The 21,574-nt window shown below is 37.4% G+C and overlaps 1 protein-coding gene across 1 annotated transcript in view; it reads right to left on the reverse strand.

The window, feature by feature from the left end:
- The window catches only part of C2H1orf185 (chromosome 2 C1orf185 homolog), a 160,766-nt gene that overhangs the window by 50,933 nt on the left and 88,259 nt on the right, over nt 1–21,574 (reverse strand). The window contains exon 2 of the mRNA XM_043461366.1: nt 21,009–21,221. Within this exon, the coding sequence (XP_043317301.1) occupies nt 21,009–21,027 (19 nt within the window). The 5' untranslated portion in view covers nt 21,028–21,221. The remainder of the gene's footprint in view (nt 1–21,008; nt 21,222–21,574) is intronic.

The following is a 21,574-nucleotide window of genomic DNA, read 5'->3' on the forward strand; positions in this document are numbered from 1 at the left end:
TTTCTTCCTGTTTTTTTTTATTAATTTAAAATGGAATTGGTTCTTTGCTTTCTTTGTCTGGTATTTCATTGTAAGGATATGCCACAATTTCTGTACATTATTATTGTATCCTGCTACCTTGATGAATTCATTTATTGGTTGTAAAGGTTTTTGTGGGGAGACTTCAGGGTTCTCTCTATAGAGTACCATGTCATCTGCAAACAGTGACAGTGTTACCTCTTACCTTTCAATTTGGATACCTTTTATTTCTTTTTCTTGTCTGATTTCTGTGGCTAGGACTTCTAATACTATGTTGAATAGAAGTGGCAAGAGGGTAAGAGTAGGCATTCCTGTCTTGTTTCTGCCTTTAAAGGAAAGGTTTTCAGTTTTGAGTATTATGTTGGCTGTGCAGTTGGCAAAAATGACTTTTGTTATGTTGAGGTATATTCATTCTATACCTCTTCTGTAAGAGTTTTTATCATGAACAAAAGTTGAATTTGTCAAATGTTTCTTATTTTCCTATTGAGATGGTCATGTGGGTTTTGTCTTTCCTTTTGTTAACGTGGTGCGTCATACTGATTAATTTGCATATGTTAAACCATCCTTGAGACTCTGGAATGAATCCAACTTGATCATGGTGTATGGTCCTTTTTGTGTATTGTTGGATTTAGTTTGGTAACATTTTTGTTGAGAAATTTTGCATCTATATTCGTCAAAAGTACTGGCTTGTTACTTTCTTTTTTTGTAGTGTCTTTGTCTAGTTTTGACACCAGGGTGATGGTGGCTTCATAGAATGAATTTGGGAGTGTTCCCTCTTTTTGAACTTTTTGGAGTAGTTTGAGAAGGTCAGATATAAATCCTTTGTATGTTTGGTAGAATTCCCCAGTGAAGCCATCTAGTCATGGACTTTGTTTTCAAGGAATTTTTTTTTTATTACAGATTTTATTTCACAACTAGTGCTTCTTGACTCAATTTTGGCAGGCTTCATGTTTCCAGAAACTTGTCAATTTCTTATAGCCTGTCCAATTTGTCGGTACATAACTGTTCATAGTATTCTTTTATGTATTTCTGCGGTATTGGTTGCTAATTTTCCTCTTGCATTTATTTTGTTCATTTGGATCTTCTCTCTTTTTTTGTTGGACAATCTGGCTAAAGGTTTATGACAAACTTCTTTTAGAATTCAATATCAAGAAACAGTCTTTTAGACCAACTGATAATGCATTCAACTGTCCAGACCTAAGAAGTATATACCCAGTTATCCTTTGCCCTGAATACAAGAAAGTTTAGACTAAAATTCAAGCTTGATTATGAGAATTATGCTAACTAAAATTTCTAAATTAGGACTTTTCTATTTCTCCTTTCATTTTTTAACTTTATATCTTAATCAGTTCTATTATATTACCTTCATTGAAAACCACTTTAAATTCTTTCTGAAAGTAAAAAAGTCATACATTTCTTAAATTCATTAGAACTTTGTTAGTGCTTCAAAAAGCGTCCCATACTTTTGTGTCCCTGGGCACTTTAAAATTGATCCTTGAATTCTGCTTACAGCTTAGTACCCAATAGGGATAGAACTGTGAATGGTTCAAATTACAATTTGAAGAATTCCCACACAATAAGAATGGAATTTATTAATTCCATAATTATTTACTGAGCACCTACCATGTGCCAGACACATTCTGAAGCCAATGATACTGTGATGAAAAAGATGAGGGTCCTGGGACTCATATTTTAGTAAGAGAGGACAAAGAATAAACACATAAGCAAATATGATACTTTTAGAGAGTAAGAAAGATCTTAAAGAAATCACCTAAGAATGAGTCAGAAATTGGAAAGGATATCTCAAGATAATGTGCATTTTTGTACTATTATCCATAAAAATATCTGAATCGTCAATTTAAAAGGGATACTACCTATATTTGTCATCAGTTCAATTACTGGGGGCACTTTAAAAAAAAAAACAATGCTAGGGAGTTTTGTTTAAGGATTTAGAAGTAGAAAATGTTGAACATTATTAGAGCATCAAAATAACATAAGCACTTATGTTATTTAAGTTCATTATACAAACAACAGAGAAGTCTGTTGACTTTTACTAAAGGTAGCCTTTTATTGGGCTTCCCTGGTGGCTCAGATGGTAAAGAATCTGCCTGCAATGCAGGAGACCTGGGTTCAATTCCTGGGTTAGGAAGAGCCTTCTATTTTTATTTCTTAGGTTTTCTCTGCATTTTCCTAGGTCCTTTTCACTGTAACCTTTTGTCCAAAAGATAAGCAGATCATTAAGTCAAAAGATAAACATGTGTCACTGGCTAGGATAAGCACTTTAATCTCCCTGACTTGAATCAGATAGGTACGATATCATCGAACCCATTGTTTTCTCTTCTTCATGCAATTGCAGCATCCTCTGGTGGAGATTAGTTTATTTGATAACCTTTGAGATAAGCTTTTACAGATTTTGAGAAATAGCTTTCATGGAATTTAGCACAGGAATAAAATATTTGGTACTTCATTATCTTCATTAAGTTATCAACTTCACAAAGTATTATGTTAGTGCTTACTGTCAAACATACATCTGAGAAATATGCAATTATACAAGTACAAATAATAAGGACACTACTACAAATAAATGCTAATATATTATTCTGTAAAGTATTCAAATGAATTTTGATGGGAAAACAACTTTCTCATGTGATTTAAATTCTCTAATTGTGTCTATCTTTTTATATTTTTACTTCCATCACATGTACATTTATTATATATTCAGAAAAACTAAAAAGCACAACTGAAAAAGGTAAAATAAGCTATTTAATATAATTTTATCCAATGGGACAAAAAATGTATTTGTTTCTAACAAGTGATACAAAATTGATGAAATATAACAGCATAATTTATAAAACAAATAGCAAAGATTCTTAGTTTTTACAGGATATTTTACAATCCAATCTCATAAATAGGTAATGATAATCTATAAAAGAACACATAAGCAAAACTTGGAGATTAGTGCTTTTTCATTTCTGAATTCTATTTTCTTCTAGTTATAGGTGTCGCTGCTTTCCAAGGAGAACCTGTAATAAGAGGAAGGGTCTCAAGAGAACAAAGTCACGACAGTGGGATTAACTGGAAACCCACCCAAAAGCCCTGAGATTCCAGTACCAGAGATAGTGGTAGAATGCCAGGAGAGTGAAGTATGTGTGGCTGACACATCATATATGCTTATTATAATAAATAACTGAGGAGACGATGAACTTAAGTCAGAAATTAATGGATGCATAAGCTAAGAGTAAGTATAAAGGAAGAGGGACTCAAATGCTTACAAATCAAAAAGGGAACTCCAAATTCTAACCAGAGAAGCAATCACAGCTGCCGTCTGGGCACAGACAACAAAACCACAGTACAAAACAAGTGCTGAGCCAGACTAGAGAGTCACAAGGGCATTCTTTTTTTTATTTTTTAATTGAAGTATCGTTGACATACAATATTATAATAGTTTCAGGTGTGTAATACAGTGATTCAACATTTATACAGTATGAAATTATCACCATAATAAATCTAGTAACCATCTGTCATCATACAAAGTTACTGCGGTATTATTGACTATATTTCCTATGCTGTACTACATCTCTATGACTCATTTATTTTATAACTACAAGTTTGTACCTGCCAATCCCCTTCACCTATTTCACCCAACCATCTCCCCCGACTCCCTTCTGGGGACCTCCAAATGTTCCCTGTATTTATAACTGTTTCTGTCATATTTCAGCTTGTTCATTTATTTTCTTTTCCAGATTCCACATATAAGTGAGATCATATGGTATTTATCACCTAGAGCCAGACATCCTGGAATGTGAAGTCAAGTGGGCCTTAGGAAGCATTACTACGAACAAAGCTGGTGGAGGTGATGGAATTTCAGTTAAGCTATTTCAAACCCTAAAAGATGATGCTGTGAAAGTGCTGCACTCAATATGCCAGCAAATTTGGAAACCTCAGCAGTGGCCACAGGACTGGAAAAGCTCATTTTTCATTCCAATCTCAAAGAAAGGCAAGGACAAAGAATGCTCAAACTATCGCACAATTACACTCATCTCACATGCTAGCAAAGTAATGCTCAAAATTCTCCAATTCAGGCTTGAACAGTATATAAACCGAGAACTTGCAGATGTTCAAGCTGTATTTAGAAAAGGCAGAGGAACCAGAGATCAAATTGCCAACATCCGTTGGATCACTAAAAAAGCAAGAGAGTTCCAGAAAAATATATACTTCTGCTTTATTGACTATGCCAAAGCTTTTGACTATGTGGATCACAACAAACTGGAAAATTCAGAAAGAAATGGGAATACCAGACCACCTTACCTGCCTCCTGAGGAATCTGCATGCAGGTCAAGAAGCAACAGGTAGAAATGGACATGGAACAACAGAATGGTTCCAAGTTGGGAAAGGAGTACGTCAAGGCTGTATATCATCACCCTGCTTATTTAACTTCCATGCAGAGTACATCATGAGAAATGCCAGGCTGGATGAAGCACAAGCTGGAATCAAAATTGCTGGGAGAAATATCAATAACCTCAGATATGCAGATGACATGACTCTTATAGCAGAAAGCAAAGAAGAACTAAAGAGCCTCTTAATGAAAGTGAAAGAGGAGAGTGAAAAAGTTGGCTTAAAACTCAACATTCAGAAGAGATGGGAAACAATGGAACCAGTGACAGACTTTATTTTCTTGGGCTCCTAAACCACTGCATATGGTGACTGCAGCCATGAAATTAAAAGACACTTGCTCCTTGGAAGAAAAAGCTATGACCAACCTAGACAGCATATTAAAAAGCAGAGACATTACTTTTGCCAACATAGGTCAAAGCTATGGTTTTTCCAGTAGTCATGTATGGATGTGAGAGTTGGACTATAAAGAAAGCTGAGTGCTGAAGAATTGATGTTTTTGAACTGTTGTGTTGGAGAAAACTATTGAGAGTCCCTTGGACTGCAAGATCAAACCAGTCAATCCTAAAGGAAATCAGTCCTGAATATTCACTGGAAGGACTGATGCTGAAGTTGAAACTCCAGTACTTTGGCCACCTGATGCGAGGAACTGACTCATGTGAAAAGACCCTGATGCTGGGAAAGATTGAAGGTGGGAGGAGAAGGGGACGACAGAGGATGAGATGGCTGGATGGCATCACCAACTCAATGAACATGAGTTTAAGTAAACTCCAGGAGTTGGTGATAGACAGGGAGGCCTGGCATGCTGCAGTTCATGGGATTGCAAAGAGTCAAACATGACTGAGCGACTCAACTGAACTGATATGGTATTTGTCTTTCTATATGAACTATACACTTAGCATAATACCCTCTATGTCTATCCATGTTGTTGCAAATGGCAAGATTTCATTCTTTATGGTTGAGTAATACAAACCCACATCTCTTGAGTCTCTTGCACTGGCAGGTGGATTCTTAACCACTAGTACCACTTGGGGCTTTCCAGGTGGTACAGCAGTAGGTTTGATCCCTGGGTCAGGAAGAGCTCATGGAGTAGGAAATAGCAACCTGCTCCAGTATTCTTGCCTGGAAAATGCCCTGGACAGAGAAGCCTGGCAGGCTATAGTCCATGGGGTTGCAATGAGTCAGACACAACTGAGCAGCATGCATGGCATGTATATATACATATATAGATATAGATATAGATATACCACATCTTATCCATGCATTTAATAATGGGCACTTAGGCTGCTTCCATATCTTGGCTATTATAAATAATGCTGAAATGAATTATAGGGGTACATATCTTTTCAAATTAGGTTTTCATTTTCTTAACCAGAGCATTCTTATGGTACTTTTGAGATGATTAGTAATGTTAAGCATCTTTTCATTTATCTGTTGGCCATCTGTGTGTCTTCTTTGGAAAAATGTCTGTTCAGATCCTCTGCCTATTTTTAACTTGGTTTTTTTTTTTTAATGTTGAGTTGTATGAGTTCTCTGTATATTTTGGATTACTGCCTCCCTTAACAGATACATTATTTGCAAATATCTCCCATTCAATAGGTGGCCTTTTCATTTTGTTGATAGTTTCCTTTGCTATATCTATACATACACACACACACACATATATACATATCTACATGTATGTGTGTATATATGTGTGTGAAAGCTTTTTAGTTCAATGTAGTCTCACTTGTTTATTTTTGTTTTTGTTTCTCTTGTTTGAGGGGATATAGCCAAAAAAATTACTAAGACTGATGTCCAAAAGCTTGCTTCAAGAACTTCCCTGGGGGCTCAGTGGATAAGAATCCACCTGCCAATGAAAGGGACAGGGGTTTGATTCCTGGTCCAGGAAGATTCCACATGCCGTGGAGCAACTAAGCCTGCGATCCACAACTACTGAGCTTATGTCGCAACTACTGAAACCTGCAAGCCTAGAGCCTGTGCTCCACAGCAAGAGAAGCCACCACAATGAGAAGACTTCACACTACAATGAAGGGTAGCCCCCCACTCTTTGCAACTAGAGAAAGCCCACGCAAAAGCAATGATGACCCAGTGCAGCCACAAAAAACTTATAAGAAAGAGCTTACTGCCTATGTTTTCTTCTAGAGGTTTCATGGTTTCAGATCTTAAACTTCCTCTAAGATCAGGAAGAAGAAAAGGATTTCCATTCTCACACTTTCATTCAACATAGTATTGGCAGTCACAGCCATGTCAATTAGACAGAAAAAGAAATAAAAGAAATCCAAACTGAAAAGGAAGAAGTTAAACTGTCATTGTTTGCAGATGACATGATTGTATACTTACTGATAGAAACTTCTAAAGAGGGCACCAGAAAACTACTAGAGCTCATCAATGAATTTGGTACAGATGCAGGATACAAAACTGATATATATAGAAATCTGTTGCATTTTATATACTAATATTGAACTATCAGAAACAGAAATTAAAGAAACAAGCCTATTTATAACTTCATCAAAAAGACAGTCAGATTTAACTTAAGAAGTAAAAGACCTGTACTCAGAAAACTGTTAAGATGCTGAGGAAAGAAACTGAAGAAACACACCTAGAGGGAAAGATGTACCTTATTCATTCATTGGAAGAATTAATACCAACACTGTGATCTAGGCTACCAAGTTACTGTGAGAATTTCATCATCTGTGCTGTACTTCTTTTACTTAAGTTTCTGGAAGGAACAGACTTATAAAAGTTCAATTTTGATGAACTACAAGAAGGCAAAGTGGTTGTCTGAGGAAGCTTTACAAACAGATGAGAAAAGAAGAAAAGAAAAAGACAAGGGAAAAAGAGAAAGATATACCCAACTGAATGCAGAGTTCCAGAGAATATCCAGGACAGACAAGAAGGCCTTCTTAAAGGAACAATGCAAAGAAACAGAGGAAAACAACAGAATGGGAAAGACTAGAGATCTCTTAAAAAAAAAAATGTAGCTATCAAAGGAACATTTCATGCAAGGATGGGAACAATAAAGGATAGAAACAGGAAGGACCTAACAGAAGCAGAAGAGGTTAAGAACAGGTGGCAAGAATACATAGAAGAACTATACAAAAAGAGGTCTTAATGATATAATTAAACATGATGTTGTGGTCACTCACATGGAGCCAAACATCCTGGAGTGTGAAGTCAAGTGGGCTTTAGGAAGCATTACTATGAACAAAGTTAGTAGAGGTGACAGAATTCTAGTTGAGCTATTTAAAATCCTAAAAGAGGATTCTGTTAAAGTGCTGTACTCAATATGTCAGCAAATTTGGAAAATTCATCAGTGGCCACAGGATGGAAAAGGTCAGTTTTCATTCCAATCTCAAAGAAGGGCAATGTTGAAGAATGTTTAAACTACTGTATAATTACATTCATTTCACATGCTAGCAAGGTAATGCTCAAAATCCTTCAAGTTAGGCTTGATGTATTCTCTTCCTAAATATCACCTCCTAACTTGTTTTGAGCTTTCTCTTTCCTATTGGTCAGGCCCATAATTAAATTTATATGTAGTATAAACTTAGAGTGGGACCATAAACATTCAAGAAGAGAATACTAGTTTTGAATACACATTTCTGACAGAGAATAAAATGAATTACATTTTGAAAAATAAATCTGATGGATTAATAACAGAAAATATATTCAAGTACAATTGGTTGCTTTTCTCACTTTCTATGCTATACTGGCATACCCCATTTTATTGTGCTTCACAAATATCGCACTTTTTTTGTTTTGGCAAATTGAAGGTTTGTGACAATCCTGCATTATCAAATGATGCCTAGCATTTTTAGCAATAAAGCCATTTTAATTAGGTTATGTATGTTGTTTTCCTAGACATAATGCTATTGCACACTAAACACACCACAGTATGGTGTAAATATGACTTTTATATGCACTGTGAAACCAAAAAAAAAAAATCGTGCCACTCACTTTACTGCTCTATTCACTGTATTGTCCTAGTCTGACACTGAACCTGCAGTATATCTGAGGTATCTACACCTTTCCTAAGATTCACCAAACCTTAATTTTGGAATAAGTCAGCCACATATATTATTTTATACCCTGAAAGTTTACACTTCATTTCCCTTACAGCCCCTGCAAAAGTAAGGTCATACACAAAGGAGAGGTTATTGACCATTACTTCAATTAGCACGTGGTAGGAAATTAGTTTCTTGCAAGAGTGTTCAGGCATAGGAAGACAAAAAAAGGGTTATCTCACTATTCCAAAGACCGTTCTGCAACTTTTTAGAGTCAGCAGTTTCGGCCTAAGCCCCAACCAGTAACGCTGAAGAAGCTGAAGTTGAACGGTTCTATGAAGACCTACAAGGCCTTTTAGAACTAACACCCCCAAAAGATGTCCTTTTCATTATAGGGGACTGGAATGCAAAAGTAGGAAGTCAGGAAACACCTGGAGTAACAAGCAAATTTGGCCTTGGAGTATGGAATGAAGCAGGGCAAAGGCTAATAGAGTTTTGCCAAGAGAACGCTCTGGTCATAGCAAACACCCTCTTCCAATAACACAGGAGAAGACTCTACACATGGACATCACCAGATGGTCAACACCAAAATCAGACTGATTATATTCTTTGCAGCCAAAGATGGAGAAGCTCTATACAGGCAGCAAAACCAAGACCTGGAGCGGACTGTGGCTCAGATCATGAACTCCTTATTGCCAAATTCAGACTTAAACTGAAGAAAGTAGGGAAAACCACTAGACCATTCAGGTATGACCTAAATCAAATCCCTTATGATTATACAGTGGAAGTGAGAAATAGATTTAAGGGACTAGATCTGATAGACAGAGTGCCTGATGAACTATGGACAGAGGTTCATGACATTGTACAGGAGACAGCGATTAAGACCATCCCCATGGAAAAGAAATGCAAAAAAGCAAAATGGCTGTCTGAGGAGGCCTTACAAATAGCTGTGAAAAGGAGAGAAGTGAAAACCAAAGGAGAAAACGAAAGATATTCCCGTCTGAATGCAGAGTTCCCGAGAATAGCAAGGAGACATAAAAAAAGCCTTCCTCAGTGATCAATGCAAAGAATAGAGGAAAACAAAAGAATGTGAGACTAGAGATCTCTTCAAGAAAATTAGAGATAGCAAGGGAACATTTCATGCAAAGATGGGCTCAATAAAGGACAGAAATTGTATGGACCTAACAGAAGCAGAACATATTAAGAAGAGGTGGCAAGAATACACAGAAGAACTGTACAAAAAAGATCTTCACGACCCAGATCATCACGATGGTGTGATCACTCACCTAGAGCCAGACATCCTGGAATGTGAAGTCAAGTGGGCCTTAGGAAGCATCACTATGAACAAAGCTAGTGGAGGTGATGGAATTCCAGTTGAGCTATTTCAAATCCTGAAAGATGATGCTGCAAAAGTGCTGCACTCAATATGCCAGCAAATTTGGAAAAGTCAGCAGTGGCCACAGGACTGGAAAAGGACGGTTTTCATTCCAATCCCAAAGAAAGGCAAAGCCAAAGAATGCTTGAACTACCACACAATTGTACTCATCTCACACGCTAGTAAAGTAATGCCCAAATTCTCCAAGCCAGGCTTCAGCAATACGTGAACTGTGAACTTCCAGATGTTCAAGCTGGTTTTAGAAAAGGCAGAGGAACAAGAGATCAAATTGCCAACATCTGCTGGATCATCAAAAAAGCAAGAGAGTTCCAGAAAAATATATACTTCTGCTTTATTGACTATGCCAAAGCCTTTATTGACTATGCTAAAGCCTTTGAGTGTGTGGATCACAGTAAACCATGGAAAATTCTGAAAGAGATGGGAATACCAGACCACCTGACCTGCCTCTTGAGAAACCTGTATGCAGGTCAGGAAGCAACAGTTAGAAGCAGACATGGAACAACAGACTGGTTCCAAATAGGAAAAGGAGTACATCAAGGCTGTTATTGTCACCCTGCTTATTTAACTTATATGCAGAGTACATCATGAGAAATGCTGGGCTGGAAGAAGCACAAGCTGGAATCAAGATTGCCGGGAGAAATATCAATAGCCTCAGATATGCAGACGACACCACCCTTATGGCAGAAAGTGAAGAGGAATGAAAAAGCCTCTTGATGAAAGTGAAGGAGTAGAGTGGAAAAGTTGGCTTAAAGCTCAACATTCAGAAAACTAAGATCATGGCATCTGGTCCCATCACTTCATGACAAATAGATGGGGAGAAAGTGGAAACAGTGTCAGACTTTATTTTTTGGGCTCCAAAATCACTGCAGATGGTGATTGCAGCCATGAAATTAAAAGACGCTTACTCCTTAGAAGGAAAGATATGACCAACCTGGATAGCATATTTAAAAGCAGAGACATTACTTTGCCAACAGAGGTCCGTCTAGTCAAGGCTATGGTTTTTCCAGTAGTCATGTATGTATGTGAGAGTTGGAAGGTGAAGAAAGCTGAGCACCGAAGAACTGATGGTTTTGAACTGTGGTGTTGGAGAAGACTCTTGAGAGTCCCTTGGACTGCAAGAGGATCCAACCAGTCCATGCTAAAGGAGATCAGTCCCGGGTGTTCATTGGAAGGACTGATATTGAAGCTGAAACTCCAATACTTTGACCACCTCATGCAAAGAGTTGTCTCACTGGAAAAGACACTAATGCTGGGAAGGACTGGGGGCAGGAGGAGAAGGGGATGACAGAGGATGAGATGGCTGGATGGCATCACCAACTCGATAGGCATGGGTTTGGGTAGACTCCGGGAATTGGTGATGGACAGGGAGGCCTGGAGTGCTGAGATTCATGGGGTCGCAAAAAGTCGGATATGACTGAGGACTGAACTGAACTGAACTGAGTTTCTTCATCATTTTAAGATTCTGGTTTTCCCTTACAAACATGGCAAGGGGATCCTCACTGCAAACCTACGAACTGTAGCCCGCCAAGGCTCCTCTGTCCATGGGGATCCTCCAGGTAAGAACACTGGAATGGGTTGTTGTGCCCTCCTCCAGGGGAACTTCCCAACCCAGGGATCAAACCTGCATCTCATCTACCTGCACTGGCAGGAGAGTTCTTTACCACTAGCGCCACCTGGGAAACCGCTGCAAACCAGAGTCAACTAAAGCAAGGCTCTCTCAAGACCTCTAGATTAGAGGGAAGTCGACTCCAAAATCCTGAAGCCTCGTGGCTGCCAAAGAAAGGGAGCAAAAGAAAATGAGGGCGAAAATGGGTGCCAGGTCGTTAACTCACCCCTGCAGTAGGAGACTCAACTGAAGATGCCAAACTTCACAGGAACTAGAGGCGCAGAGGCTTTTTTTAAAATACAGGGTCTGCAGATTGTTGGAACAGCAGAAAGAGAGAAAGAGGAAAGATCTTCTAGGATAGGGAGGAGCAAGAAGGCTCACAACACCAACTGCCATAACGGCACCAACTACCAGCGCCGCACCCACTGCGCGCCTTCGGGACTGAGCGGTGCCTCAGCTGCCGGCCGGAAGCAAGAGTCTCGCAACCGGAAGCAGCAGCCTGGCAGGCCAGGAAGCTTGGACCCAGCACGCAGCACCAAGTCAAGATGTGAGGCCGAGACTGCTGGGGCAGGGAGGTTGGAAGTTGGAACCTCATTCAGAATAGCCCGGTCGCGTTGGCACCAGACCCTGAGCTGATGTTATCTGAGGAAAGGGGACCAAGCCTTCTAATGTGCTGCCAGACAGCCCCTTCGAGTCCATTTCGCAGTCCCCGTTCTGGCCTTCGGTTCTTATGAGGTAACTTGTTCTTGCAGCCTGCGAAACCCCAACAGTGTGTTAAACCCTTTCAAGTCCCTGTCCTGAGAGCTTCACCAACAACTATATATATTATATTTATATGTATTTAATATATGTTAAATTCAATGAGAATTTATCAAATAGCTATTATGTACTAAGCTGTGTTCTAGGTTTTGGTCATAGGAAGTTGAATCAATCTTTGTCTTAGAGATCTGAGCCCTGAGTCTTGGTGGGGGAAAGGGACAGAGCACAAAACAGTTATCTCTAAAGGGATAAGATGAATAAGGGTAAATGCTATGCACAGATTCAGAAAAAATGGGATTACAGGAGACAGGGAACTGAACTGTATGTCTAGAGGGACTTGAAAACGCTTTGTAGAGGAGGTAACTTGTGAAGTAAGCAGGAGAAGAGGAGGGGTTATGTTTACAAGTGGAATTCTGGCTTAAGGTTTGAACTTTCTAACAGGTCTCAGTTGAGTGCTTTGCTCCATTTTCTCTCATTTTCTCTTGCTTTCCAGTTCACTTTGCCTTCTACTCACCAGCTCTTGTTCTGTTTCCTTGGAAGTAGCCAAGGCCAGGGTATTTCACTTATGAATGATAATTACTTCTTATTAAAATACCTATTTCCGTATTGACAGTCCTTGTGAGTAAAGAATTTTTTTTTTTTTTTAGACTTTGTTTTAGCCAAGTCAACAAAGCACAGTTCCTGTGGCTCATCTCCTAGAACACAAAAATAGCTTCACCATGTCCATACAGATGTTTAAAATGGTATTCATTAAAATGAAATTCCACCTGTAATAGAAAACAGAAAGTGGATGCAAAATGAATGTTTTAAGCTGGCAGTGCTTGCTGTTGCCTTCCATTTCTTTAGGAATGTATATTTGTGGGTAAAATTTTACTAATAAAAATGCATTTCTGGCTTTGGTCTCTAACCATAAGGGTTATTAGTAATATTGACAAACAATCATCCTAGCTCATTACGAAAGTAGTAGTCATGACAAAAAAAAAAAAAAAAAAAAAAAAACTGCCTCTAGGGTGGATGCCTTCTTATCAATGAATAAAGTTATCTCATGCAGAAAATTAATGACTGTCCTACATTAGTAACATAAATGAACATTTACTAGTTATCTTCTGTGTCATCTTACATTTTTACAAGGACCCTACAAAAGAAATATTATCCTCATTCTGTAGATGAAGAAATTGAGACTGAGCAATCTGTTAAATAACTTGCTCAAAGTTACAACTACATTGGCTCAAAGTTACAACTACAGTGGAGTCCAGGACTCTGATTCCTAAGCCAACATACTTTTTACAGTATTTCACACTGTCTTTATAGCGATGCAGGCACATAGGGGTTAAAAACCCTACCCTATCAAGTGGAGTATCTGGGATGTAAATCAAGGTCTGTCTGATTCCAAAGCCTGTGTCTACATATTTCTATGTATTTTTGGCCTTTGCTTCCAAGTTCATTTAGCCCCATTTATGGCATAGAGAAGAAGGCTGTCTAGTAAAATAGACAGTGTTCTAAGTTATAACTAGCATGCCCAGGCTGGCACTTAGTTACTGTTAACAGAAAAACTATATAGACTAGTGAAAATACATGAATCATTTTCAAATAAACAGAAGTAGATTAACTTCTTTACTACTTCATATTTTTCATGTTCTTTCACTGATCAATACAATAAATTTTGTTGATCTCTTACTTTGTGTGAAACAGAGGGTCAGTCAGACCGAAATCCTAGTCTTCATGAAGTTTACATTCTGGTTGGAGATGCAGGCAATAAGATAAATATAAATCAGTAAAATATGTTGCATGTTAGAGGCTAAGTGTTAAATACAAAAGTGAAGTAATGAATAGAGATAAGATGTATGTGGTAGGGACTGTTGCATTTTTAGGTAGGATAGCCAAGGAGGACCTTACCTAAAGCAGACAGGAGAAAGAATCAAGCTGTTATGTGTGGGGAATACATGCAAAGAGATGGAATATCAAGTGCAGAGGCCCTAAGGCCAATGTGGCAGGAACAGAATATGGAAGAGGTAGATATTAAGATGAGGTTGGAGTGATAAAGGGAAAGAGTTTAGATCATGAAAGACTTTGTGGGTCATAATGAGGACTTTGACTTTTATTCTGAGATGAAAACTGTTGAAGGATGTTGAACTGATGAGTAAGCTAATTTGCCTCAGTTTGTTGTTGTTGTTGTAAAATACATGTCACATAAAATTTACAGTCTTATCTGTTCAGTATTATTAAATACATTAACATTGATAAGCAGCGATCACCATCATCTATCCCCATAACTCTTTTTATCTTGTAAAAGTGAAACTTTGTACCTATTAAACAATAACTTCCCATTCTCCTCTCCCTTTAGGCCCTGCCAACCATTATACTATTACACTTTGTTTCCTCATGATTTTGACTAAGTATCTCATGTAAATAGAATCATACAGTATTTCTTTTTTTGTGACTGGCTTATTTAACTTGGTGTAATGTCTCCAAGGTTTATCCATGTTGCAATATATGGTAGAATTTCCTTCCTTTTAAAGGCTGAATAATATTCCATTGTATGTATATACCACATTTCTTTATCCATTTATATGTTGATAAACTTTTAAGTTATTTCTGTATCTTGGCTATTGAGAATAATGATGCCATGAACATTTATGTACAAATATCTCTTTGAGACCCTTCTTAAAATTATTTTGGGTAACTATGCAGAAGGGGAATTGCTAAATCATGTGATAATTTTGTTTTTAACTTTCTGAGGACCCTTTATACCATTTTCCACAGTGGCTGTGCCATTTTGTATTTCCATCAGCATTGCACAAGGGTTCACATCCTCACCAACACTTATTTTCTGGTTTCTGTTCATTTGTTTTTGAATACTAGACATTCTGTTGATGTGAGGCAGTATCTCATTGTACTTTTGATTTGCATTTCCCTAATCAGAGATGTTGAGATCTTTTCATATACTTAATGGTCATTCATGTATCTTCTTTGGAGAAATGTCAGTATTCAAGTGCTTTGCCCATTTTTGAACTGGATTGTTTGCTTTTTGTTGTTGAGTTTGAATTCTCTATTCTAGATGTAAATCCTTTATCAGATATATGGTTTTCAAATTTTCTCTCCCATTTTGTGCATTGCTTTTTTACTCTCTGGGTAGTGTCTTTTGATGTACAAAAAGGATTTGATATGCAAAAGAATTGGAATTAGTTCTTCTTTAAAAGTCTGGTGGAATTCACCAGTGTAGCCATCAAGTTCAGAGCTTTTTTTGTTGGGAGATTTTTTATTATAGTTTCAGTCTCCTTACTGGTCTGTTCAGGGTCTGCTTATAGCTCTGTTCAGGTTTTCTATTTCTTTGTGATTTAGTCTTGGTAGATTTTGTGTTTCTAGAAATTTGTCCATTTCATCTAGGTTATCCAAATTTTTCCCATATGATCTTTTATAGTACTCTTATAATACTTTCATTTTTATAAGATCAATAATAATGCTTCCTTTTCTGATTTTAGAAATTTGAGTCTTCTCTCTTTTTTTTTTCAGTCCTCTGCCTAAAGATTTGTCAATTTTGTTGATCTTTTTGAATAATTAACCTTTGGTTTCACTGATTTCTCTATTGTGTTTATCTTTTTCTATTTTGTTTATCTTTGCTCTCATCTTTATTAGTTCCTACCTTAAGCTAGCTTTGGGGTTCTTTGTTCTGTATGCAGTTACTTAAGTTTTGAAGTTAGGTTCTTGATTTCATATTTTTCTTGCTTTTTAATTTAAGTATTTATAGCTGTAAACTTGCTGCTTATCACTGCTTTCGCCACATCCCATGTTTTGGTATGTTGTGGTTTTGTTTTCATTTCTCTCTAAATATTATCTCGGTGCAAACATAATTGCAGTTTCAGACTGTTAATTTTAAATCATTATAACTAGGCTCAAACATATCTTTATTAATCAAAATAGGAATCATTACAAGCAACACATTTTTGTCAACAAGAATTAAGTTTGTTTACTCCTCTAGCATAAAATTCCATGCTTTGCGATTTCACAAACTCTTGGACAGCATTTTTTGCTTTCTGTGGTTGTGGAAGCATTTTCCCTGAAAAAAGTTGTCAAGATGCTTGAAAAAGTTGTAGTCAGCTGGCGAGAGGTCAAGTGAATATAGCAGATGAGGCAAAACTTTGCAGCCCAATTCATTCAACTTTTGAAGTATTGGTTAAGCAACGTGCGGTCAGGTGTTGTGGAGAAGAATTGGGTCCTTTCGGTTGACCAGTGCCAGCTGCAGGTGTTGCAGTTTTCAGTGCATCTCATCCATTTGCTGAGCACACTTCTCAGATGTAGTGGTTTCACTGGGGTTCAGAAAGCTGTAGTGGATCAGACCACCAGCAGACCACCAAACAGTGACTATGATCTTTTTTTTGGTGTATGTTTGGCTTTAGGAAGTGCTTTGGAACTTTTCCTCAGTCCAACCACAGAGCTGGTCATCACCTGTTACTGTATAAAATCCACTTTTTGTCACAAGTCACATTCTGACCAAGAAATGGTTCATTGATGTTGTGGCGAATAAAAGAAGACAACATGTCAAAATGATGATTTTTTTTTTTTGATTTGTGGTCAGTTCATGAAGCACCTGCTTATCAAGCTTTTTCAGCTTTCCAACTTGATTCAAATGCCAAACAGTCTTAGAATGGTTGGCATTGAGTTCTTCAGCAACTCCTCATGTAGTTGTAAGAGGATCAGCTTTGATGATCCTTTCAAATGGTCATTGTGAACTTCTTTTTTTTTCCATTTATTTTTATTAGTTGGAGGCTAATTACTTACAATATTGTAGTGGTTTTTGTCATACATTGACATGAATCAGCCATGGATCTACATGTATTCCCCATCCTGATCCCCCCTCCCACCTCCCTCTCCACCTGATTGTCAACCTTTAATGGCCAGCCACTGCACTCTTCATCTTCAAGGCTCTTGTCTCCTTTGCAAAACTTCTTGAACCACCACTGCACTGTATGTTTGTTACCAGTTCCTGGGTAAAAATGCCTTGTTGATGTTGCAAGTTGTCTCCACTGCTTTACAACCCATTTTGAATTCAAATAAAGAAAATTGCTTGAATTTGTTCTTTGTCTAACATCATTTCTCTATTCTAGAATAAATAAAAAATAAACAGCAAGTAATAAGTCATTAGCTAAAAAACATAAAATGAGAAATGTGCATTAAAATGATGTATAACATAACTACATTTATTTAAGAATGTACTCCAGTATCAAATGGCAAACTTTAACAATGCAAAACCACAATTGCTTTTGCACCAACCTAATAGCTGGATATCCAGAGTGAGTATATGTCACTCTAGACATGCCCATCTCAGATTTAAGATCCTTGGGGAATCAGGGAAAGCAGGGTCAGAGGGCTTGGGGAGCAGGGGTTTAACTCCATTGTTTATTTTTAAGCACCTGTAAATTCAGATGATTCAACACTCGAAAGGTACAAGTGAGTGAATAATGAAATATCTACCTTCTATTATGGTTCCCTTCTACTCAAACAACTGGTGTCAGCAGTTTCATATGTATGGCTGCTTAGTTTTCCATCCCATGAATATGTGGACATAACAAGCTCTTAGTTGATGAATGTCAAGTTGATTCTAATCTTTTGCTAATACAACTGTGATGCAATGAATAATATTTTATATATGTCATTTCATATATATATCAATAAATCTATGAGATAAGTTCATAAGTAAAATTGTTGGGTTAAAGGATATATTCATTTGTAATTTTAATAGATTTTGCCAGCTGTCTTCCATAGAAATACCACCATATGCTTCCCTCAATAATATATGAGGACTTCCAGTTTCACATATAAGGAGCTTGGAAGTCACCACTCCATCCTAACAATAAGTAAAAAGCTGACAGATTGAAAAATAGAAAACTGAGGACACAAGGTCAGAAAGACAATTACATACAGGGAGTCACAGTTTATCAGAGCAGAGACTCCTGCCTAAGCAGAAAATGAACCAGAAACCAGTGTCAGGGTAGGAGACCGGAACTGTAATTATGAATTGCTGGAGCCTCAACATGGGCAAGTCTGGGAGTTAAAAACTTCAAGGAATATAGTCATAGGGGAGCACTCACAATGTTGTTCAACCAAGAGTTCAACCGAGTTCCCACAGCAAATATCTGAGAAAAATCCCTTCATGTTTCCAGCATGAGGATGGACAGATGAACCGGTTTGAAATATGCCGATCATATCATTCTGTTCTTTTTGTCAAGACCTGCCATCAGGGAAAACTGTTTAACCAGAGCCTAATCTGCTGACATATTATCAGAGCCTATTTGGGGCGAGGGGGGGCGGGGGGGGGGAAGGGAAATGCTCAACTCCAGCTCCCTCCAGCCATTCTGCCTCACGCAAGAGGGGAGGAAAAAACTGAGATACTCGTGAAATTCACAGTCCAGTGGCATAGGCTCACTGGAAGACTGAGACCTAATCATAGGACTGTTTCCCCTCCCCTTACACCTTACTAGCGTAGTTCTAAAAGTCTCCTTACAACAGTTCCTTTTACCTAGCATATCATGTCTCATTATCAAGAAAAAACTACAAGGTATACTAAATGGCACAAAACAGACTTTGAACACATAGAGCTAGAATCAGAACGAAATGTGACAGGGATTTTGGTATTATGAGAATGGTAATTTAAAACAAAGATCGAACCCGGGTCTCCCGCATTGTAGACAGATGCTTTACCATCTGAGCCACCAGGGAAGTCCTAATATATTAAGGACTCTAATGGATAAAGTACAGCTTGCAAGCAGAGAAGTGCAGTATAAGCAGAGAGATGAAAATTCTAAGAAAGAACCAAAAATAAATACTAAAGATCAAAAACACTATAACAGAAATGAAAAATGCCTTTAATGGACTTAACAGTGGATTAGACATGACCAAAGAGATAATCTTTGAGCTTGAGGATAAAGCAATGGTAGCTTCTAAAACTGAAAAGAGAGAAAAGCCTGCAAAAACAGAACAGAATATCCCAGGACTGTTGTACAACTACAGAAGCTATAATGTATATGTGATGGGAATACTAGGAGAATAAGAGAAAGGGCCAGAGGACACATTTAAAATAATAAAGACTAAGAACTTCTCCAAATTAATGTCAGACACCAAATCACAGATCCAGGAACTCAGATAACATCAAGCAGGATGAATGCCAAGAAACTTTTTTTTAATGAATTATAGAAGATCAAAGATAAAGAAAAAATTCTTTAAGAAACCAGAGTAGGGGAAAACCTTACCTATAAAAGAACAAAGGTTAGTTATATCCAACTTCTCCTCAGAAACCATGCAAGCAAAAAGAGAGTGGAAAGAAATATTTGAAGCATTAAGAGTAAAACACAACAACTTAGAATTCTGTACCCTACAAAAATGAAGAAGAAATACTTTCTCAGACAAACAAAAATTGAGATATTTGTTGATAGTAGATCTGCACTATTAAAAAAAAATTGAAGTTTTTTAGAGAGAAGAAAAATCATGTAGGGCAGAAACTCTGATCTACATTAAGAAGGGGAGATCATCAGAGAAGGAATATGGAATAATTAAAAGTTTTTCTTTTTCTTCATTTATCTAATAGGGAAAATTTTTGTTCAAAATAGTACCAACAATGTGTTTAGTTATGTGTGTGTGTATGCTTACGTATAAGTACAATGAATAACAAAATGATACAAAAAATGGGAGGGGGGAATTAGGATTATTTTCTTCTGGTACTCCCACTACCAGTGAAGTGTTACAGTATTGTTTGAAAGTGGACTTAGATGTAAATATGTATTCCAAACTCTAAAGCAATCATGAAAACCAAATTTTTAAGTATAACTGATGTGCTAAGAAAGAGAAAATGGAGGGAATTCCCTTGTGGTCTAGTGGTTAGGACTCCACACTCTCACTACCAAGGGCCTGGGTTCAATCCCTGGTCAGGGAACTAAGATTCACACAAGCCATGCAGTGCAGCCAGAGAGAGAAAGAATGGAATCATACAAAATACTCAATTCAAACAATGTATGAAAATGCCTCTGTTTTTCCACATCTTCACAAAGTGGTATCATATTCAATTTTTTTGTCACTATAAGGAAACAATATCACAGTGTAGTTTTAAGTTATTTTTTCTTATTATTAGGAAGTTTTTTTCTAATGTCTCTGCTTTTAATTTTTTAATTTTTTTTATTGTAGTGGTTTTTTCCATACATTCACATGAACCAGCCATGGGTGAACATGTGTCCCCCATCCTGAACCCTCCTCCCACTCCCACCCCTCATTCCATCCCTCAGGGTTGTCCCAGTGCACTGGCCCTAAGCAACCTGTCTTAATGCATTTAAAATACTTATATTTTATTTCTGCGAACTGTCTGTTGCTTGGAGATATTTTAAAGGAAAAAAAAAGTGAATTCCAGAAATTTTTTTAATGATATTGTAGACCAGAAAATACTTATGTCTAAAGTTAAATTCTTAGATTATTTTGAAAAAAAATTCCAAAAAAGAATTGGGGAGATTTGTAAAGAACAATAATCTATCTATGTATGATGGCAGCAGTGACCTAGCTGTTCATGTAACAGAGCAAAATTGAACAACTTCTATCAAATCTCTAGTACATTTATCTTCATAATAAATGAGTCAGAGAATTTGTGTCTAAAAGACAGGATGGAGTGACATCAACTAGATGGCATGTTCTTGTTTCCTCACAGATACACAGATTGAACAATAACATAAGTAACAAAATATCCTTATGAGCAGTATATAATTCAGTTAAGAAGTTACAGTACTCCAGACAAGCACAAGGCTGAGATCAGCTTCATGGAGAGAGGTTACACAGAGCAATTTTTCTTTACCTGTATTACAACTAAGCATGAAGAGAGATTGTGATTCCTCTTTTTTGGAGGGAGGGAGAAAAAGGGCAAACTTCTACATCTCTGCTCTTTCAGTGGACTCCCAGAGGGACCAGCTTCAGTCTCGTTTCACAAGGATTCACAGAAAAAACTGGCATAACACAGTTGTCTGTTGTAGCTGAAGGAATGAACAGCATTTCTGCAGCTTCCATGGCTCTGCAAGGTTGAAAAAGGCACATAAGTGATGCTTCTCAAAGGGAGGGGAAAGAATGTAACATGCCTCCAAAGTTAGCAGTCTTTCAGTGTACCACCCACAGGGCTGGTTTCTATCTCACTTCATACTGACATGACATACTGACTTTAATGATTGACATAGATCCCACAAGCCACATGGTGTAGCCAAAATAAATAAATAATAATTAAAAGAGTTGGTTTTTAAAAAAGATTTAAAAAATCGACAAACTCTTGGCTAGGCTAAGAAAAAAAGAGAAGACTGAACTAAATAAAATCAGAAATGAAAGAGCAGAATTACAACTGATGCCACAGAAATTTAAAAGATTGTAAGTAAC

Source organism: Cervus canadensis, chromosome 2 (genome assembly GCF_019320065.1).
Source record: "Cervus canadensis isolate Bull #8, Minnesota chromosome 2, ASM1932006v1, whole genome shotgun sequence".
In the NCBI taxonomy this organism is placed as follows: Eukaryota; Metazoa; Chordata; class Mammalia; order Artiodactyla; family Cervidae; genus Cervus; species Cervus canadensis.